The sequence below is a fragment of the Lygodium microphyllum genome, chromosome 27 (genome assembly GCF_053477565.2).
Source record: "Lygodium microphyllum isolate KBCC chromosome 27, Lygodium_microphyllum_v1.1.10, whole genome shotgun sequence".
Lineage (NCBI taxonomy): Eukaryota > Viridiplantae > Streptophyta > Polypodiopsida > Schizaeales > Lygodiaceae > Lygodium > Lygodium microphyllum.
Genome location: NC_141161.1, coordinates 108796649 through 108820493, shown reverse-complemented (window position 1 = coordinate 108820493; position 23845 = coordinate 108796649). Strand labels below are relative to the sequence as shown.

The window sequence follows — 23845 nt, the reverse complement described above, 5'->3', positions numbered from 1 at the left end:
GTCATGTCAATGATTAATGGAACCTACTACATTGTATGAGCTTCATTTATTTGACTAATCAACTCCTATTATTCTTTTTCACCTTTAGGGAAGGAGAAAAAAAGACAATCGAGGAGACACATGAGGCCAAATACAGAGGGGGAAGAAAACAATGGAGGAGAAAGATGGAGCACATGGGAAAACAAGAGAGTAAAGAAGAAAGGGAGTTTAGATGGGATAAAAAGGGAAAATATAGGAAGAAAAGACAAGATATGTGACTAGAGGAGGTAGTAGAGAAAATATCCAAATGTAACATGAGAGAGAGAGAGAGAGAGAGAGAGAGAGAGAGAGAGAGAGAGAGATTTTATACTACTAAGTTATTAAATAATTATGTAATTTACTCATTAATTTTAGCATTTTAATTGAGAGAGAGATAGATTCCATATCACTAACTTAATATTTAATTAGTTTTAGTGTATTAACTAGTATGAGTTAGTTGATTAGTTAGTTTGTTTACTTACTTAAGTGTATTGAGTAAGAGTTAGTTAATTAGTTAGTATATTTGCTTACTAAACTATATTTACTTCAAGTAGTTAGTGTATTGTGTTGTAATAGTTAGCATATTGAGTTGCTTATTTACTCAATTAACTACGATATTGTGTTGCAATTACTTAGTATATTAGGATAACTAACTCACCACATAATTTGTAATTAGAACTAATGTTTGGTTATGTTTCATCATTGCAAGGTCCACATTGAGAAGGTGATTACAATCCTTAGGGAAGGCAATTACAATCTTGATACATACAATCTTTCATAAGGTTAGAATCTACCTTCTTTCGTTTTTCCCCTAATCAACAATAAAGAAAATAAACAAGAAGAAGAACATTAATACATATCTTCTCGAAATTTGGGATAATGGAACCCTCCCCCATAATTATAAAACAACTAAGAAACATGCTAGTTGTATAGTATGTTTATGTATTTTTTTGTGTTATTACTGCACTTTTACACAGTAATAGGTTAATTTTTAATTGTAGAAATTAGTGAAATGTGACACCACATCTCAAACTTTGACCAAGGAACCAACATTTTGGTTTTTGGTTTTATGTTTTGCAATGTGTAGCTCTTCATTGGCACAACATTCTTGGGTGGCACAATAACTTTCCAGCCAAATCTAATTAACTTCAAAAGGCTTGTGAGTGACATTCACCCCATGCATACTTTAAAACATATGTTTCACTTTGCTTAGTTATTGTTGAGGACATATTCAATTCAATAATACTAATATCATACATAAAAATTTTCACATTTAGTTTTCAACGAGGAGCACCCCTTCAATACCCATGCCAAATTGTCTAATAAACAAAATCTCAGACGCTCCTCCTCAATGCCAACGTCAACTTGTCTAATAAACAAAATCCCAATACCTTAAATTGTCAAATTGGTTTGGTAATAGATGTGACTATGGCTGATCTTTAATAAGAAGAGAACAAAGTTCCGCAAAAGATGCCTTGTTAATGATGGTACATATCCCATATACTCTCAAATGATATAGGCAATGTGGACATATGTGACCCATCTCCCCACAAATATAACATTGTGGAGGCTACCTCAAGTAACCTCTTCCACACACTTGGCCTTTGTTATTATCCCTTTGCCAATTAATTATTAATTAACCATCTTTAATAAGAAGAGAACAAAGTCCCATATTATTGTTAATTAACCATCTCCCATATCTATTCAGGGACGTGCTACATAGCCTATGCCTCCGTGGCCCCATCGTTTATTTTAATTGTCAGCATCGCAGGGCGTCAGGACAGGATGTCGAAATCGTCGCAACGAACAATCTGCATTTTAAAAGCTGGGTGCATGTGCAGATACCAAAACCTTCTGAGCTACAACGCCGCTGGGGAAAAAAACCTTGGGCCGTCCGCTGACTTTCGTGGCAAGTTTTATTCGTTAATCAAGTTTTATTGTCCTTTTACATCAAACCAATTACATGCTTTCTCTTAATAAAGAAATACAAATGTCGTACTCTGCGCTGGTTTTTACGGGACGAATCGAAGCAGAAGCACATGCATTATGGCGTGCTCTTACTACCGGCGCTTTACGTGACTGTAGTAAATAATGATATGCTCATTGCTCATGTTTATGGGCTCTCTCTCTCTCTCTCTCTCTCTCTCTCTGTCTCAGAATAGCTATATATATACCCCCCTGCCTGTACAAGCACAAAACATTGTGGGTTGATACACTAGTCTACTTTGCAGCATAAACCAGCTGGTAGAACCGCAACCAACCTCCTAACGTCTCCGTTAGTGTAAGTCAGTGCATATCGTGTAATTGTGATCACAAGATAATTAGCATATCGTGTATTTGTGATCACAAGATAATTAGCATATTCTTCGACTGTGCATGCAGGTGAACATGTCGCTGTATCAGACACCCGTGTCTGTGATCGGGGGGCAGGGTGGCTACGCGTTTTCTTACGACCAGAGCAGGAATGGGAAGATCATGAGGAGGATCGGAGTGTGGGCGGGCGAGTGGCAACTGCGAGGCATCCGGATCTGGATGTCGGGCACCGACAACCCAGTCACCTACGGCACGGCCACGGGCTCTTACAAGGAGTACACGTTCGCGGATGGAGAGCGCATCACCAGATTGTCCTTGTGGGGCAATGGTGCAGGTAAATATTACTAATAATCATCATCATCGCGATCAGAGTAGCATCAGTAGTGTTAGAAGTACTGCAAAAGGATTAGAAATCATCAAGATTGAAGGTGCTCGTATTTGCTCCCAAGCACACTTTCCATGGATATTGCATGGGTGTCTTACATAGCCATGCATGTTACTATTAGTAAATCTATAGGAGAAATTTTGAACCCATGTTTGCGAGGCAGCAAGTCTATCAGTTAATGTAATTGCCATTGAGGCTTCTATAATGTTATCTTGTGATGAAGTCCTCTTTGATATCTACCTTAATATGCTTGCTAGTTGTTCCTTTTGTCATCGATAAATATCTTTTCTTTTGCAACCTCCCTTCAAAAGCAACTCAATTAGTTCCTTTAATGGGCTACTATCCCTCATGTACATAATACCACGTAGGTATCTCCTATAGAAACTTTCTTTCTGAATTATGTTACTTGGGACATGACATAATACCACATAGGTATCTCCTATAGAAACTTTCATTCTTAATTATGTTGGGACAAGACATACAAGCATTGGCAACAAACAATTGCTCTTGGCAACAATTATACACACTTGCACTACTTAATCGTAATCTACAATTCAAACTTTTGAAAAGCTCATGATCCATTTGTCTTGTGGATGTTTTCAACACCCTTGAGTTGTGGTGACTCATATGCTTAAATAGCATATCAAGTGTAGTGCCTAATACAAACCATAACAATCCAAAAGGGTTGCAATGATCCTAACAAAACCAAAACTACTACTCCAAAGCTAAGCAACTTTACCAAAGGAATTTGCATGGACAAATACTTCCACATTTTTAGACTATTTAAAAATCATTTAAAGGATTTATCAAATATTCAACTTGTAACAGTACAAAGCATATAGTACATCATCGCTTTGGTAACATTTAGCTAGTTAGTGCATGCATAGTTGTCCTATAGTTCATTTTACTACTTTAGAGTTGGATCCAATTATGAACTTATGAGTTGAAAATGATAAGATATTAAAAATGCAATCAATAAGTTGTGCATAAAATTAATTTTAAAAAAATTGAATCATCCTTTGATTGCTATTATGGATCAAAAGGCTTAGCTTGTATAGATTTTTGCACTGGAAATGATATAATTCAAGCTATATTTAGCTCATATTTAAGAATAAAAATTTGGTGTTAATTTGAAAAGGACTTTCTCACTTATACATACATAAACATACATGCATATGTTTACCATATACATATATGTTTGTACAAATAAGTATACATGGATATATACATGTGTGTATATGTGTGTGTCTATGCATGTGTGTGTGCGTGCGTGTGTGCATGTGTGTGTGTGTGTGTACGCGTGCGCATGCGCATTCATGTATGTATCTATGTTTATATACGTGTACTTATGTTATATACATTAGTTCTAAACACTAACAATGGTCTAAATTTTCCAGGTACACGTTCAGGAGGCGTTAGATTCTTCACCACGACAGGAGGCGAGTTTTTCCATTACATGTGGCATCCGGTCTCTGTGTGGGTATTGTAGGAAGAGCTAATGTTGACATTGATGCATTGGGGTTCTATTTCTTAAAGTCCATAGCATCTGCTCGCATGATCAATGTAAGCTATCCTACCTTGGACTTAGAGACTGCTGGAATTGTTCCTGTCACGCTTGATTCATATAGTGACTCCAATAATGCAGGTACCCCACATTACTCATGAAATTAAGTTTAAGCAAAATTGTAGTCAAATATTTAAATGAAAAATTGTGCAAGTGTATATACAAAATTTTTGCTAGGGTCTCACCTCCTTAGTGATTTGAATAGTGTGATTGCATAATAATCAATCAAGCAAGTCACTACCTGGTAGGTCACTATTGTTGATCACTGTAAAGGATGCTACTAGTGATGATGAGTGCATGTTGGATATCCTTCTCCCTCTAGACTTGTTAGTGATAAGGGTAGACCTAATTAGTGTTGTAGGAGCATACATATGTTGTCATCTCAGCTACCGAATGGTAATTTGACCTTGTAAATATGGGACTAAAAGACCTTGACTTTGAAACTATATGGTTGTCTGTACAGCATACGTCGCCATACTGTTTTGTAGGACACCTTGTAGTAAATATGGGCATCAAATTACCTACACTCATATTTCTACACTGACATGGCTGTATATGCGCGTATTATGAGTACAGGCTCTATTTCCAAGGATTGGACATTCTCTGGGAGCCGACAAGTGACGATCTCATCGTCATGGACGGTCACTACGGGGATCGAGTATCATGCCAGTATAACTGTGCAAGCAGGGATCCCCCTTGTTGCGGAAGTGTCAGGAGAGTTTGGATGGTCGGTGAGCGTCTCAGGAAGCTACACGACCACTCACGAGGAGACTCGAACCCTCAGCTGGGACCAATCGGGAACCCTTCAGCCGGGTCAGTGGATCTCCATCCAAGCCACCACCCGGAGAGGAAACATCACACTACCCTACCAGGCGACCCTGGAGATCACCCTCCAGTCAGGCCAAGTGTTTTCATACCCCATCTCGTCTATGTATTCTGGCGTGGATTATACTAGTGTCCAAATAACCAATACCGGAACTAGAGCAGCAGATGAGCTCGACGATCAAGCCACTGATCCAGGCGTCGCCACTACTCTAAGTACTAAGCAGCCTGATAAAAAAGTCAACGAGTCCAAACTCCTCTATACCACCTGAATAATTCGCTACTCGTGATATTCCAAGAGATATTGTCGGTCTGGTCCCCATGCACGAAAATAATTTTCTCTTTATCAGCTGTTTCTAGGAGTGATCATACTTCTTGTTTTCCCTTCACATGTTATCATGGACCGACCTTCACTAACGTATATGCAACTCGATAGCCTCTCGTTAAATAATATATCGCAGCTTCCCCTACTTCTATCATGGGCTTCATCTACAGTTCTACTTGTATCATGTGGTTTTTAGTAGTATGCGGTGGCATAACCTAATCACGCATGTAAAGTCATAGGACCTATCTTATGCACATGGAAATGGGCGTCTTCTCTTGGATGCAAACTTCAAAGCCTTCTATCAATGTGAATTAAACTTTTAGTATTCACACCCACCTTTCAAAACTATCGATGAATGAGAAATGAAAGTGTGATAACTAGATAGGAAACTTTTGGAAGGAGTTGAAGAGTCCTTTCCAAGAAAGGGTGCTCTTATCGATCGTCATGGTTCTAGGTACTTTGAATGGGAATTTGTGTGGAGAAAAATTTATACACTACACTAGAACCTATTCTATACCGAGTTGAAGTTCGTTTAGGGAGGCATACATCGAAATATTTACTAATAAAAATGTATTTTTTGAATTAGGTAGTACCGAAGCTACATTCCCAAAGAAGGGATAGCTTTTATATGCATCTAGCCTAAAGTGGACATAATGAGGATGTTAGGAAACAAAGCAACTTGATACAATCATTGAAATACTCTCCATTGAATTTGTACCCAAACTCTAAGTAGATAAAGAAATATAAATTTAATATTTATGATATCCAAGTATATTCTTATGTCCAAATCAATGTCATCACAGTAGAGGGTTAGTCCACAATGGATTGCCAACTATGCTAAAAGTTCATGCTCCCTTTACATATTTTTGTGTAAATAAACAACAGGAAACATGTTGGTTTGCACTTTTACAACTTATACCAAATATGTGGTCTCCATAATTGTCATGTGGATAGAAATCTTGCATTATGGCCTTGCTAAGGTAATCTCCAAACTATGTTATCATGGTGGCCCACCTGTAGAGACAAATTGTTGTGTCCATATAGTTCACGCAAGTGATTAACTATGTCTTGTAAGGCTTGTGTGTGTGTGTGTGTGTGTGTTCCTCACATAATCTCTTATCTACCCAATGCTACAATAAGAAAGAGATACTCATTATTACAAATCTTGAATGGAATATGAAATTCAAGTATATAAGTACATAATAGGCAACTATCTCTCCTCCTTATGCCCATAGCCTCTCCACAAGTCTTGTAATCCCAGGGCATGCCATACACTCTATCTCGAGTGCTTGGTCACCAAACAACCAATGTACTCATTGTAGAAAAATAGTGATATACAATAAACATTAAAGAAAATGAATAGAGCATTGAATGCCTAATTACATCCAAGCTTAAAATATAAATGAATTAGAGGATAATATAAGTTTACAAATTCTACTTTGAAGGAGACCCATCCGTTGCTCCTTAGATATACTCATAAACTAACACTCTTGTGCATGCCACCTTTTTCTATTACTTACACATACTAGGATTTTCCTTTAAGTCATTCTTGACCTTCTTTCACTTGTCTTAATGAAGCCATCAAAGCTTGTCTAGGCCATAATTATAGGCATAATGTTGTTATCCACTTTTGTTAAGATGGCTTGGTTTTGGCCTTTGCATGTATGCCAGTTTCTTTAAATTTATATAATTCAATAAAACTTCGGTTTTTAATAAGCTGTAATTAAGAACCTTGTTTTTTTACTTCATTTTTCTTAATGCATATAACTTTGTTGGCCTAGGATGGATATATTACACAAGTTGATAAGGGGAGCGATCAAGAAGGTGAATGAGCAACATGAGAAGACACATGATCTTCTAAGCCCTAGCTTTTGCAAATATGATAACAAGGGTCATGTGCCTTTAATACATTTATGTTTTCTAGGACTATATTGGGGGTTTCATATACCCTTACCAGACTACTTTGATGCCAAGGCAAAATGGAGTACCTAATGCACCATTTTCATGCATTGCACTACATGAGGCCCAATGTGGTTATACATAGTCAATCCACACACATCTACATGAGAGTTCACATCCTTATTAATCATGTACAAATATATTGTAGACAGAATCTCGATAATTTGCCTATCAATATGAATTTCAAGTAGAGAGATTAAGGTCCATGAAGGGCTACAATAATTTATTTGAATGATTCATAACTTCATGATATTTGTAAGTGGGACATTGGATGGAGGGAAAGAGAACCTTTTTAATGACTTCAGTGAATTTTTGAGGTCTCATGGAACAAAGAGACAATTTACTTGAAAGTATATCCCACAACAAAATGGGATTGTAGAAAGGAAAAATAAGCATATTCTAAAAGTTGCATGGCTAAAAAGAATAATGTTCATGTGCCACATGAGCTTTAAAAGAAGCTTGATCCAAAGGCTTAAAATATATGCTCCTTAGAGAAAAAAGAATATTGCTACAATAATCATGTCATAGGTGAGTTCAGAGTAAGCATGGATGTTATTTTTGATGAGATGAGTAGTTGGTATGCATTTAAAGGTGATGCATTGGATGATGATGATCATTATGATAGTTATATGCAGATAGAAAATTAAGAATCATAGAGCCTTAGTGGACTAGAAACATCATTTGATACTATATTTATAGTTAGCCCTTGGTTTAGGAGACTAAGGAGTAGTCCCACATCTTTAGTGTATCTACTAGTGTTTTAGGTAAAGACAAAGAGACCAAGAAAGTGTCAAATGGTAATAATGCATCTACTAGTCATTTGGGATTTGATGGAGATTTCAGTTGTTTAGAGAGTTCGGATGATGAGCTTGGTATTCCACATGTATAGAGAGCACTTATAGACTCCCAATGTAAAAAATATGGAACCCCCTTGATCTTTAGTTTTTAGATAGGTGTGCGAATGTTTGGATGATCAATGGTGAGAAGTTTAGCAAATAGGGAAAATGTTAAGAGAAAACCCTAGTTTTGAGCTATTTTTGGATGAATTTTAGGTCAAAATATGTAAATTTTTATATATACAGGCTATTTTTTCAGTTTTGAAGCCTAAAAAATTGGCTCGGTGACCAAGAAAACATTCAAAAAATATCATTTGGGATAAAATTTGCCCCTAAAATTTCCCCTGTTTACTCGCCTAGTATCAAATTTTTCTTTGATATCAATGTACAAAAGAGAGTCTCTCATAGCCATAAAATACTCAAGAAATATTGAAAAACCATTATCAAGGTAACCATAGCTAATGTTCAATTTCATATGATGAAGTAATACAACAAGAAAAATGGATATGGTAGCAAGATACCCAACTCTTGCAATGGTGGAGCAAGGTACTCACCCCTTAGCTATTGAGGGAGGTCCAAGAATAGGAGTCCTTAACAAGAAAATTGAACAATGGCAAAAACATGTGTGCACAATTACATTCTTAGCCTTTTATACTCCACCCCAACCTAATGTTGAACCTATGCTTTACTAGGCATTTTTTTAAAAATTACATCTTATCTAGCATTCCACCTTGCATGATTGATTGGCAAGCTCGTAGAAATGCTACCCTGTAGCTGATTGCCACTAGCATCCAACCACATGAGAAACTTGCAAGCACCTAATGTGAGCCAGATTGTGCCTTGGATGCAAGTAATTGATTTGCTTGCATGAGACTACTAAAAGAACGCTACCTTTGAAGAGGTTGCTTGTAGCCAAGCCAATCCAATTCTTGCCATTGCAAGCCACACAAAAAATAGGAAATCTAGTATTAAAAAAACTTACATTGCAATATAATGCATTAGAAAATAGCAATCCTAGATAAGAAAAGCATGAATCAACAGCTAAATAGGTTTTAAAAAATGAAGTTAAGCAAGCAAAAACATCAAAAATTTGCTCAGAAATTTAACTTTTAGTGAAAACACAAGTAAAATGGAAAGCTACTGGTAAAATAAGCCACGTATAAAGAATGGAGGTAATAAAGAAAGTTAAAGAAAAGGACTAAACTATAAAGATAACCCATTGGTATGAATAAAAAATCAAGAGGAAAATTATAAAAATTATTATTCTCATTAAGAGGAACTTTAAAACATTAGTGCTTTTTGCCAAGAATATAGTAAGGATTTTTCTACTAAATATGCATAATTCAAAATATAATACAAGAACTAACCATTTCTAATTCTCATTAAGATGAGCATTTCTAATGGCAGCTATGCTATATATTGTGAGAGCTAATGAAAGGACTAGCCAAACACATGAGGTTGATCATTCCGAAAATGACATTTTTTCTTTTTGTCTAGCCTTGTGTGCTTAACTCCTTTTTCTCAAAAAAGAAGGAACAATGATATCTAAAGAATAACCATCGGCTAACTTTAAATAGAAACGGAGAGAAAATGGGAATAAAAGAGCTTTAGGCTTTAGTTAAGTGTCATTGCATATGATATTATAGCTATAGCCCCTAAAACCTTGAAGTGTTCTCTTGCAAAGTAAAAAAAAATCCCAAACACAAAAATGTAAAGTGTACCTTAACATGGAGAACAGAATACGAAGAATACTAATGAATGTGTGAATGGATGATAATATAATCGATAGGGACTCAAACATCTATATTTCTAGGAATAGGGTAGAGGTGGTTGAGGATGTCAAAGTATGTTGTAATAATCAAACGAATTCCTAAAACGAAGCAACAATCTAGAATTTATATGATGGAGAAAGCAACAATAGTGCAGTCCATATAGAAGGTTGAAAACACAAATCAAGCAATAGAAATGATAATGTCAGCTAATTGGATTAACTTTCAAGGACTAGATAGAAGTAGGGTAGCATGCTTGGTAGCCAAAAAAATGTGCAAAATCTCCAAGATTACCTATGTTAGTGAGAACACAAATTTGGAGAGTAGGCGATGAAAAGGAGAGACTTTTGAGGGGCCAAGTGACATTCTAATCTAGCAAACACACTCATTTGGAATGTAGAAACTGGTTTCCATTATAGCTACAATAAGATGGAAACTGTAGACTAACTGAAAGTTAGGTTGCCTAGCTATGTAGGGGTTCTGATCAACACTACAATACTTGAATAAGCTCCATAAATTCATGATATCCTCTAGAAGAGGTGTGGATAGCAGTTCATGATGAGAGACCTAAAGGTGTGGTTGGTGTAACAATGGAATAATAATGCAAAAGCACCTTTATAAGTTCGGCCAAAGCAATAGAAGTTTCGATTTTGTACATGTATGGTAGCTTCTTTCAGCTCCCTCCCTGCCAAGTTTATGCTCAAGTATTATTACCACATAATCTTACTTCCGTATCTTTGTCTCTCACTCTACCTCTCCCTTTCACTTGACCTCTTTGTGGCTCTTCACCTCCCCTGAGATCTCTTCCTCTTTATCCCTCCCCCTAACACACCCATTCTTTATCTCAATTACATATGTCTAGAGATATTGAAGAAATGTCAACTGAGTCATATGTATCCATGAGATCATCAACTAGATATTCAAAGTTTTCTAATAGAAGCAATCATGATATTGTATTATCTATAGTAACTACTTCCTCAACATTAGGAGTAGTTTGACAAAGAAGAAAAATCACAGATTCTTCATAGGATTTAGGAACATTGAGAGCTACAAGGAATTATGAAGAGGACAATGTCCCCTGACTGGAAAATTCCAGACAAAATTATAGAGAACATCAAGATATCACTAGGCATGGTCAAATGTATGGAAAGTACAAATAAGCTACTTGTAAAGAGAGGACTTCACAGGTTGCTAACAATGTAGCAAAAAGGTAATATAGTGATAGGAGAGTTGCTAAAGTTGTTGGTATCAAACTAAGGGCCTTGAAGAAATAATGTGCCAACGTGCAAGCTAACAAGTTCAAATGGACAGACAATGACAAAGAATGTAGGACGAATTGTCTAAGTAAAGAGGTTGTTCAATCTATCATTCAATTTTGGACAAGCAACACAAGCACATCTCCAAACACAAGGATGTTTGTAGGCAAAAAAACTACAGATTTTATCATTGTCAATACCTAGACCTTATTGAGGTATGTCTACATCCCATGTTAATATCTTCATAGTATAACTTACCTTTGCCTTATTTTCTTAAATGAACTATCTACGATAAAGGGTTTTTAAAAGATTCTTTGAATGCAATTGATGCAAATGGTTTATTGTTATAGATGCACCCCTATGATAAAAAATTTGTCTAGATTGTTAAGATTGTGTGATTTTTACTGATAGTCTTATTATCTAAATACTATAATGATTGAAACTACTACTAGTAGTATCTTTTGTCCTTAGTAATTCCTCATTAATTTGTTTATTGTATTCTAGTGATGTAGGCATAATTCTTCATGAACAAAGAGAAAGATCCCTCCATTGACATCATATTTCATGCTTTTTAGAGTTGCAATCCCATTTTTGTTAGAAAAATGGAGGAGAAAAACACTTTCTATTGTGTTTATGATATAATAATTTATTTAATTTGACTTACAATGACATCCATGAGGAGGAATACAAAAACATTGCATGGAGATAAATGTGATTGCTTATGTATAGTTTGCAAGAAAAATCCAAAGGAAAGGTGCATTACCCATGCAACCAACTTTTCTTCAATATTCAAATTGTGGAGGTTGGTAATATGCCCAAGCAACCATCAGGGTCAAGTGGCACACGCTTGTATGCTTGCTATGAGCATGCAAGATTTGTCCAGAATATTTCTTTTGTCCTTGTGAGCTCAATGCAAAAAATAAGAAACTGGTAAAGTTGAAGACTTTTAAGTATGTCACATAAGACATAGGAGGAGATCAAATGAAGGAATGTAAAAAACAAGTCTACAAGGCAACACCTATGAAAGACATTAGCACAATATTTTCATAGCATTTAAATGTTTTTATCCCCCATAACTTTCAAAGTTATTGGCAATATACTCAATTCAAAGAATACTTAAAGAATTTGTAAGATAATGTGGTGATGCAAGTTGTTGACTTTACAAAGAACTTTGCCTTCAAGGTGTAGAACAAAACCTCATCCATGCATTGGTATAATGACTTCAAGGTCACATTATGCAATTGGAAATCATTTTACTATAAATAAAGTTACAGGAATAAAGTTAATACTTATTTACTATTCCTATGATGAATAAACTTATTTGGCTCTTGAAAGCCCTATTTGACTATATTTGAAACAATGTGTGTATATGATAGCAAAATTGGACAAGAGTTTACCTATATTGTTAGATAGCATAAATTAAATTTCAAATGTGTATAATTGGTCAAAATAACACTAAGCTACATCGGTAATTTTTATTGAATTGCAATTATCTTAACATGAATGCATGCCAGACATATCAAAGTATTTTTAAAGACTAAAATTGGAATTTATTTGGAAGATTGCTCATTGATTTACTTTGTCAAGCATGCAAATATGCACCCCAAAGCTATGCACACCTTATGGGTTCTTAGAGGAGGTTCACGCGGAAATAATAAAGGTTATGAAATGCACCCATCAACATATTTGAGCACTTATGTATTGCATATATGATAATAGAGAATGATTTGGTTTTGCTACCGTGGATTCTCATTTTCACCTCAATCTTAGTAGAACCCTCAAACAAAAGATTTTCTCATAGATGCTAATGTATTTATTCTCAACTCAAAGTTAGAATTGTTGGAGTGTGTTGAATTACTTAGTAATGAGTGAACATGATATTGATATGTTAACTTGATTCCCACCTCAAACCTACTAATAGCTCATAAATAAGTTGATATATCCTTTGACGTTGTATTCTGAGCAGGGATCAGGAATGAATCCCTCACACAACCCAAGATACGTAAGAAAGAGCACCAATACAGGTTGTGGCTTGATCGAAGATCTCACAAAACTTGAAATTTGCTTAGGCGAATTCTGAGTAGTTATCTTTTAAATTCAAAAGAACTCCAGAATTCTACAATCCTTCCAAGATTTCCAACGTCCACTGAATTCGCCAACCAACCACCTTCTATTGCGAACCATGTCGAAGTTCCGCTGTCCTCGTTTTTCTCAATTGCATCAAAAATCGGATAATCACTCTGAGTTTCCCCTCGCGATCTTTCCTTTGACCAAACATACGAAAAAAATAATGGTAAAGCTTTAAGCATTTTCTTGCAAAAATATCGAATGGATTTTGGTCCTCATTGCCAAATATTGAAACCCATATTTTGATTCATGCTATATATCAATAAAGCTTCCTCATCCGCAGCAAGTTGTTCCACCTCTCTATACCTCAAATCCTAGGAAGTACACCAATGCAAATAAGAGCAGCTTCATCGGCCCAAATTTCCTATCAGTCCACACTTCCATTTGAACTCGATTCTCAGACATGTTTATAGTGAAAAGCCAACAAGGATTTGTCCAATATCTTAGATGACATCCAAAGAGCAGCAACCCTTCATGCTAAGACCACACTCCTAGTAAATGTCACCATTTCCTTGATAGTATAACCATTTACCACAAGATCACCTTCAGTGCTCAATAGTTCACCTTCAATGACATTATGGCATCCATGGATCAACATCATTTAAAGAAGAAACTACTTCTTGTATCCTTCTTGTTATCTCATGTGTGCTTGCTCCTCTTCAACAAGATGACATTTCCAACATTGTTTGAAATAGATCCAATTTTCACAATAATGCCTCACAATGTTTCATCCACAGAAAGCATTGTCTCAAATATGGATGGGAGTAATGATCCTAACCTTGAAGTTCTACCACTCACAAAGTTTCATAATGCTAAAACAAAAATCCCAATCCATATTGGGTGAAAGCACCTCCAAAAAATATCATCAGACAATGAATTTGAAATCAAGCGACATCACAAAATTGCAAAATCTCCTTAAGAGATAAAATACAAGAAAATAGATTAAGTCATTTTTATACTTAATGGCATGAGAGAAAGGTGAACTAACAAATCCACTAGTGAAAGTGAGGGGGGTAAACCTTAATGAAAAAGGGAACCCTTCAAAACCTCTCTACATTGTGCAGACATCAATGCTATGGAAGAGAAACATATCATTAATCTACTAAAGGAATACCATGACATGTTCTCATAAAACTACTCAAATCTCAAAGACATACAATCTCAAGTGTTGGCATATACAATCCCACTTAACTTGATATTGTCAATCACATTTGTTAGGAGCTAGAAAAGTTGCAAACAAAAGGATTTATTTATGCGATTGAGCATATGGTCTAGGTATCACCCATTCTCATAGCATTTGTTAAAAATGTAGATATACAAGTATGCATCAACTATAAAAAGCTCAATATCAGAACTAACCAAAACCATTATTAGTTGCCATGCATTGATGATCAAACAAGTGGCAAGTAAGGAAGCTAATAACTTCATGGATGAGACATTTGGCTACAAGTAGGTGGTGCAAATGAACACAAATGATAGGCTTGAGACTACCTTTACCATTGACCTGCATTGTCATATTTTTTATCTTGATCAATGCATTGGCCAATTTTCAATGTCTCATATATAGAATATTCAAGGTAGATCGTAGTGGAAGAATTTTGAAAAGGTAGTAAGGCATGGATCCAATGCCCTATTGAGCTTGAAAGCCTAACAAAATCTCAATTTTTGGCAACTCATATATGACATTTGTTGAAAAGACCCAATGCAAGATCTGGTTTGATAAGCATGTTAAACAATGATCCTTCACTAAAGGTGAACATTTGCTTTTATACTCACTTATTTAAAGGCCATAAATAGAAGCTTAAACTATAAGGCCTCAGACCCTATCACATTTTTGTAAATAATAGGACAACTAATGTAGGGTCTGAAACCTTAGAGAGATAGAGTTTTAAATACTTTAAGAAAAGTTGTTTTAATCTTTACTATGTTCCAATGCATTATTTACATAAACTACCCATGAAAAAACTTGACACTTCCCTTAAATCCATCATGGTAGTAGCTCAACAAGCTGCATTAAACTATATTACTTTCCAATGCATTATTTACATAATCTACCCATGAAGAAACTTGACATTCCCCTCAAATCCATAATGGTAATAGCTAAAAAAAACTTGGTATAAGCAAACAAAGTAATAGAACACATCTAGCTGCTGACCAACTTTTCCCCTATACCAACAATAAGCTTTAACACTAGGGTAGTGATTCTTAGTAGCTTAGAAATGTAGGAAAATCTTATAATTCCACCCAAATCCCTCTACCTCAAGTTGATCATGGCTAAATTTATAGTCATAGATGCACTCATTAACAAGCAAGTTGATTTTGGTATCCTTCTTATTGTTGCTATAGAAAGTTGGGTTAACCACACTATTATAGCCAAAAAGTTTATGCTAGGCTTGGGTAAATTACTCATGAAGATATGTGTGCATCACGTGGGTTCAAAATAAGGTTTTTTTAAAATACCATTTTTATACATTTTTAACATACAAAAGGGTGTAATATAAAGGAGTTATTTACAAATTAAAAAGAAAAGGGTTATATTTTATTCCTGAAAAATTCACAGATAAGGATATTTATAAAAGGGCCTTTATTGCACGTGATGTAGAGGATATACATATAGTAACTTCTCCAATATGCTAAGTTGAATCCCTATGGAGGAAAATCTTATTCATTACTTAAAGGGTGTAGATCAATGTTGATAGTGAAGACTAAAGGCATTCTAATATTCTTCTACATTTACCAAACATAGAAGGGGTTGAAATCAAAATACTATTGGGATACCATTTGAATATTTTGTGGATTGTGGTATCAGTTATGTTGAGAAGTTCGTGCACTTGAAGTTCACTAACGCATGGGTCATCTCAACCTTTTGTTTCAAGGATTTGACTATAGGGCTCACTCAAATCACTAATCCTAGGTAGTCACCTCAACAATCACCATAAACATCCAAAATTAGTCTCCTTCAGCAAACCATAACTACCTGGGATCAAAGTCAACAATCTATGAATACAAATAGCTCACATTTTAATTTCAATGGAGAATGAAGCCCCATCTCCAATGGGATCCACTAATATGGCTATGAAATTGGTATTTTTTAGATAGGTTAGAGTTGGATTTTGATTATAACTACTAGACACACTTAATCACGTATATTTCTTGTCAATATCTTTGCACAACACATGGATTACAACTTCATGAGCACTTCATGTTGCACCTATCAAATACACTACACTCCGGGGTTGTCTCCTTGTTTTTTCAATTACTTCCATGCCATGGGTTAGGTTGGTGCACTGATTGCACCATCATTGAGCACTAGCACAGCATGATGCATGTTGTAGCTTGTTGAGTGTTGAAATGACTTGTTTTTTGGCTGATTTTTGTTGTTTTTGAGAGCTGAATGGTTGATTTTATGAGATGATTGATTGGTTTGGAAGTGGTTTGAGAGTGTCTTGGATGATATTGATTGTATTTTGGAATTTCATGATGTTTATTAGTGGTTCTATGATGTTCTGATAGGTTCTGATTGGTTCTGTATACCTTCTGTATAGCTTCTGTTTTGTTCTGATTGCCTTCTGTAAGGAGGGATGGAGTATTGATTGATGAAGATTGAGATCTTGTGAAAGTTTATTGAATGGTTTTTGAGAGTTTGGAATGGTTTGAGTTTGAGTTATATGGTTTTGATGACCTTCTGTAACCTTCTGTAGGTCTTCTGTAGAGCCTCTGTTTCTGTTTTGTTCTGTTCTGTACTGTAGCTGTTCTGGTACTATTCTGTGACTGTTCTGTATGCTTCTGTATGTGTTCTGATGGATGAGAGTGTAGCTTGGAAAAGTTTTCTAGCCTTGAAAAGAGGTGAATACAAGTGCAAAAGAGCTGAAAGAAGTGAAAGAAGTAGCTGCTGAAGACTCAAGTGAAGATTGGAGTGAAGTGACAGTAGTAAGCTATGAAAGGACACTGTAGTGGCTTTGGTGACTCTTCATATCAGACATACCTCTTGGGAGGGGTATCCACAATCTAAGAAGGATTATTGAGAGTGATTATGAGAGATTGTAGTGAGGAGAAGATGTATTATTGATAGAGAGAGAGAGAGAGAGTCAGAGATAGTCAAATTCTACTGAACAAAGTGATTGTATATGAGAGATTGAGAAAGAAGACTATGAAGATATTGAAGATGAATACTATGTGATGTATTTCCATTCAAAATTGGTGTATTCCTTTGCTTTTTTTGTTATATTGATGGATTTTGTGAAGATATTGAAGAATATGGTTGATTCTATCAAATCCGTGGGAGATCTACATGATGCTGTATGAAGATTTGTTGTGCTTGGTGTTCTTTTCTTCATTGTGATCATATGAAACATGATAAACAAGCTTGTTGATGTTAAAAGATAGATTTTCTTGCAAGAGAATTCCCTTTTCCTTGGTGTTCCTCTTGGGGCTCCATGTTTTTGGTGCGCAGCTGGGGAAGCTTGCCATCAACAAGCACCAGAAGAGGTTGAAAATGAAGGAATTGGTATTGCCAAGAGGAGAAGAATTCAATGGATGTTTGTAAAGTTCCTTCTTCCACTGAAGAGTTGGAATTTCTCATAATCAGAGCCACTTTCCACAAGAAGTTCATCCCACAATGGCAGAAACACATCACCATGCATGCTCTATGTGGTGGACAGTTTCCTCTTCCTGTTGAAGTAGCAGAAACTTGCATCTTGGTGGCAAACTGTTTGGGAACAAACTGAAGAGCAAAAACAGAGAGAATGACCATCCATGGAAGATTTGGCATTCATTGAGAAGTTTCCAGACATCATTAAGTGGGAGATTGTGAAGAAGCTTCAGGAGTCTTGGTCTGTAGAGGTTCACAGAGACAAGAAGGAAAAAAGTTGGAATTTGTTCGTGGATGCTCAAAAGCAAGATACATGGGATGCTTGGTGCATTGATAACCTTCTGTTTGTTCAATTAGCAACCCATTGGAAGTTGGTAGACAGAGTTTTTTTCACAACCTACACTGTTGAAACCATCAGAAGCTGGCATTACTATGATGATGGCACCACCACAATGCTCAGACGTATGCATTTTGACACCTTCAGAACCGAATACCTTCCTCTGTGTAGTGGCATGAAAGTAGAGTTCAGAGACGTTGAAAAGAAAGAAGTAGAAGAAATGTTGGCAAGAGAGTCCTCCAGAGATTGAAGCCTTCTGCTAACCCTCTGTGGAGCACTAACAACATAGTGGAGCCACACCCCTGATGAATGACGCAATAAAGAGGCAAGCGTTAGAACGAGTCCAGAGGTACGTGAGAAAAGAGAAAGCAAAAACCAAGGCTGAGAACGAGCTTGCAGCAGAAGCTGCCTTTGATGCCCTTGCGGAACTCTTTACAGAAGTCCCAATGGCACATCAAGCCCTTCCTCCTCCTGCCGGAGGTCCACTTCCAAGCCAGATCCATCCTGGAAATATTGATGACAGGCCAGCGAATGTAGTTCCATTGCCAGTTTTTAAGGGAGAGTACAATGAAGACCCTGATCTTCATGTAGCAGAGTTTATGGTAGCATGTGTGGCTAACAATGCCAGAACCCCTGAGCATTGGTTAGCAATATTCCCCGCCACTTTCAAGGGCGCGGCGTTTCAGTGGTATGCGAGACAAGCAGTAGGAACTTTTGGCACATGGGACGACCTGAAGTTGGCCTTCCTCACTAAATTCAGGCATGAAGGTTTTGAAGAGCGGATGCGAGAGGAATTTATAAACCTAAGTCAGTCCTCTGGAGAAAGAGTAGAAGCTTATGTCTCACGAATGGAATCCATCCTGAAGAGATGGACTAACCATAATCTAGATGATGGCATTCAAAAGGGGGTGTTTCTCAGAGGATTACAACCAGAAGTCCGTAAGTTTGTAGAGCTGCAAAGACCAGCCACACTGCAAGCTGCAACAGAAGGTGCAAGACTGTACGATGAAGTGAAAGCTAGATTGGCGATGAATCCAGGAAGAGGAGTCCTACCTCCTCTGATTCCAGGAATGATGTATCCACCAAATGCAGTCTTAGGGATTGTTCCCTACCCCTACCAACAGATGCCCCCAGTATCACAGTACAGTGCACCAAATCCACAGTGGCCACAATCCATGCCTCAAATGATGGTTCTACCACAACAACAATGGTCCCAACCAATTTCCTCAATGCCAAATCAGCAGCAACAGTGGAATCCTACCAACTGGAGCCAATAGCCAACAGTTCAAACAGGAGCTCTGAATCAGAATCAGAACAGAGATTCCTCTGCACCAGCCCAACCTGTTTATGCAGTGATTACAGAGACTCCTCAAAACCCTACTGCGAGTACCTCAGGAGGAGAAAGCTTGAAGGATTACTTATCCAACTCAGTTGCAAATATTAAAATGAAGTTGATGGATGTGATTGCAGAACAGCTACAGATGCTGAAAGTGAATACCGCTAGCATATCCAACGTTGCAGGAGCAGGAAGAGATGTAATGCGGTCAAATACTTGGCGTGGTATGTATCATCAAGCAGGCCATTTAGCCACTGAATGTATATGAAAACCAACCATCCCTGGAGCCTTCTGTTCCTACTGTTTGCGGAAGAACCATACAGAGGACATTTGCTCTCTGAAGGAGATGCATGATAGGAGAAGGAAGGAAAAAGACGCAAGATTCAACTTGTTGGAATCCAAAATGACAACACAGGATATTGGACCCAAGCCTAGAGAGTTTGGTCCTAATTTCGGACCCAGAAGATTTCCATCCCAAAGTTACAGAGGAAGACAATCTGGCAGTGGTCAGAGATCAGAGGTGGAGTGTTACAGATGCGGAGAAAAGGGACACATCTCACCAAATTGTCCAAATCCCAAAAGGTCAGTGGATTCCAAGCCCTTATGCAGTCGATGCAAAGGAGAAGGCCACACTGCAAAAGATTGTCCAAGCCCAGCCCTAGTGAAAAACAGTGCTACTGATAGTTCGGCCAAGGCCCAAGAGCCTACCTCCAATTTAGTGGAATTGGAAGTTGCTTCCATCACACGTGCAAAGAAGAAGGAACCACCTATCCAGAAAGAAAATAATCCTCTTGCCAGAGCAGTGAAGTTCAATCTTCCACCAGAAGAACAGAACAGAACAGAGCCTGACAGTGCTATACAGAGCACTACAGTGCCATAGAGAGTTACAGAGACAGTTCCAGAGACAAGACCAGAGGTCCAGGAGACAGAAGAGGCGGAGGTGCCGCAAGTGGCAGAAGAAGTTCCCATGATTCCTTTGTTGGAAGAAAGAGGGAAAATGAAAATGGGTGTTGCCCCATTCCCTAACCGGTTAGAGAAGCCAGTGGATCCTATTAAGGAATACGATCTGGTTAGAGATCTAGATACCTTTAAACCAAACCTCACATTCCGACAATTATTGATGCTGTCTTCCAGTTGCCGAAAAAGGTTCAAAAGTATACTGACAAGAAGACGTGGCTTAAGGATTGCTCCCTCAATAGCAACAAAGTCCAATAAAGCTCCAGAGCCTGTCAAAGAAGTGGACATAGCTAACACCTTCCTAAATCCAGGTACTCCAGAGACTGGCGCGTGGATAGAAGGCTGCTTCATTGCAAATGCACTGATTGATGGTGGTTCATCAGTGAACATTATGACGGATGTGACAATGAAGGATCTAGGCCTACAAGGTGTGCAACCAACCCAATGGCTCACCAGACTGGCGGATCAGAGTAGAATCAAGCCTTTGGGTATTCTCCCATATGTGAAGACTACAGTGGCTGGGAAAGATTATTGGCTAACCTATCTAGTGGTGAAGCCAAACTCTTATGGTACATCCTACCCTCTGTTACTGGGCAGACCATGGCCTTTTGAAGCTAGAGCAAGGACGGATTGGTTCAAAGGAACCTTGAGCTTGGGTAGAGGACCCAATAAAGTGGTGCTGAAACTGTATGGTTCTCAAAAAGGACATGGATCCACCTCCTTGGAATTATCTTCTGACTCCCCTAATGAGGCTACGGATGGAACATCAGCAGATGAAGATGTTGTCAAATAGATCCTTCCCCAAAAAACAGTGACACATTCCTTAACAGTGGATACTGTAAGCCAACTCCCAAAAGATGCAAAGCCATTGTCAATGGGAGAATACTTCCTGCCTGAACCAGGAACTATTTCCAAAATCACTTCTGACAGTGAGATAGAAGCATGGATGTACTACTCTCCCTGTTACATGGCTATAGTAGAGCCAGAGACAGAGGTAGAAGATGAAATAGAGAACCTGTTCTTCTCTTACAGAGCTCCTACAGAAATAGAAGTAGAAACAGAAGTAGAGACAGAAGTAGAGACAGAAGCAGAAGCAGAGACAGTGACAGAAACAGAAGAGGATGGAGATGATATGGACGAAGAAGGTTATGAAAGTGAGCCAGAAGAGTCTATTCCACCCGAAGAGGATACATTTGAAGAAGAAGTTCCAAAAGCATCAGAAGCAGACGAGCTCATGCTATGGGACAGAATGATGATGGTACCATTTGGTCTGGTAAATGGATCTTCTCATATGCAAAATCTTTATAAGACATCGGTTAAGAAGAACAAGCCATCTTTCAGCAGTGGCTCATGTCGTCCTAACCCATCTTTGCCAAGAAAAGATGATGATGATGCACCGTGCCAATAAGCACCAGTCCCACAAACCCAACAGGCATCAGAGGGCCCCTGTTATGTGACATTCTTGGATGCGTCATCAGAAGATGAGTCTTTAAGCCAAGAGGTAATTAATCTTGAAACCAAACCCGACACGGCTCTAATCCCATTCCAACAGCTCAAGGAGCAACCTAAGTCTCCACCAAAAGAAGAAGTTGGGTCTAGTGGGACATCAGAAGAGGATACCACTCCCTTGAAGGAGTCGAATCTGTATCCAGAAGCAGTCCGCGGGATCTTCATCCGTAAAGTAGAAGGTGAAAGGTAGTTAACTTTTGTGGGTGCAGATGGCACAGAACGCCACTTGAAGGTGGGTAGCAGTCTCCCATAAGAAAAGTTGTCAACCTTGTACAACTTGTTGAAAGAAAATTTGGACGTGTTTGCATGGTCCTACAAAGACCTAAACGGGATTGATCCCACAATATGTCAGCATCATATTAACTTGGAGCCTGATGCCAAGCCAGTACAGCAACGACAGAGGCGAATGAACCCGAATTATTCCACATTGGTGAAAGCAGAGCTGCTGAAGCTTCTAGAAGCCGAGTTCATCTATCTAGTGGCAAATAGTGAATGGGTTTCACCCATCGTGGTTGTACCCAAGAAGAATGGCAAATTGCAAATCTGTGTGGATTTTCGAAAGCTCAATTCTAAGACGAAGAAGGATCACTTTCCTATCCCTTTCACAGACCAACTGTTGGACACGGTGGCAGGACATGAGCTTTACTCCCTTCTGGATGGATTCAGTGGATACAACCAAGTGCAAATAGCAGAAGAAGACCAGTCCAAAATAACCTTCACCACAGAATGGGGGACCTACGCTTACTGAGTGATGCCATTTGGGCTCTGCAATGCCCCTGCTACCTTCCAGCGAGTCATGATGGCCGCATTCCAAAATCATTTGCATGACTTTATTGAGGTATATTTGGATGACTTATGTGTCTATAGTTTGATCTGTGAACACTGGGGACATTTGGAACAATGCTTTGACCGATGCCGGGAGTATGGGATTTCCCTCAACCCCGACAAATGCATCTTTGGGGTCTCTTCTGGAGTTCTGTTGGGCCACATTGTCTGTGCACAAGGGATATCAATAGATCCTGCAAAGATCGAAAAGATTGCAGCCTTGACCGCACCCACCAACCTCAAACAGTTGAGGGGATTCTTAGGCCATGTGGGTTACTACAGAAGGTTCATAGCCCATTTCGCAACAAAGGCAACCTCCTTGCAAAAGCTTCTGAGGAAAGATGCAGAGTTTACTTGGACGGAAGAATGTGACAAAGCCTTCCACACTCTGAAGCAGTGTCTGATTGAGGCACCCATTCTTCAACCTCCTGATTGGACGAAAGAGTTCCATGTACACACTGATGCATCCATTGAAGGCTTAGGTGCTGTCCTTTGCAAGAAGGGCTCCTCGAAGCTGGATCAACCGATCTATTATGCAAGTTGGAAAGTCACTGATAGGGAACGGAACTACACAGTGACAGAGCTGGAGTGCTTAGCAATGGTGTTTGCCTTAGAAAAGTTCCGCCACTATCTCCTATCCATCCACTTTAAATTTTATGTGGATCATGAGGTCCTCTCCTTCCTGATGAACAAAGCGGATGTGAAAGGACGAATGATGAGATGGCTCCTTCTATTCCAGGAGTTCGACTTTGAGGTGATTACCAAACCTGGTCGTTCCCATGTTTTGGCTGATCATCTATCGCGTATCCCACAAACTGCAGACGAGGAGCACGATGATCCAGACCTTCCTGATGCTTCCTTATTCCTAGTAGCAACTATAACTCCCTGGTATGCAGACATTGCCAATCTGTTGGCA

General features: G+C 38.1%; 1 protein-coding gene across 1 annotated transcript; it reads left to right on the top strand.

The window, feature by feature from the left end:
* The first annotated feature begins 2152 nt into the window (after positions 1-2152).
* On the top strand, positions 2153-5756 carry LOC148012701 (uncharacterized). The gene is made up of 5 exons (XM_087669542.1): positions 2153-2299; positions 2401-2665; positions 4114-4155; positions 4206-4361; positions 4857-5756. The coding sequence occupies exons 2-5, from the start codon at positions 2407-2409 to the stop codon at positions 5372-5374; spliced, it is 975 nt and encodes a 324-aa protein (XP_087525668.1). The 5' UTR covers positions 2153-2299; positions 2401-2406; the 3' UTR covers positions 5375-5756.
* The last annotated feature ends 18089 nt before the right edge of the window (positions 5757-23845 follow it).

What these genes read in the sequence shown, in the direction of transcription:
- LOC148012701 (XM_087669542.1), top strand. Translation starts at nt 2,407, where the DNA reads ATGTCGCTGTATCAGACACCCGTGTCTGTGATCGGGGGGCAGGGTGGC. An exon ending in CTTGTGGGGCAATGGTGCAG is followed by an intron (nt 2,666 to 4,113) that starts GTAAATATTACT and finishes TAAATTTTCCAG; the next exon opens with GTACACGTTCAGGAGGCGTT. An exon ending in ATTCTTCACCACGACAGGAG is followed by an intron (nt 4,156 to 4,205) that starts GCGAGTTTTTCC and finishes TGGGTATTGTAG; the next exon opens with GAAGAGCTAATGTTGACATT.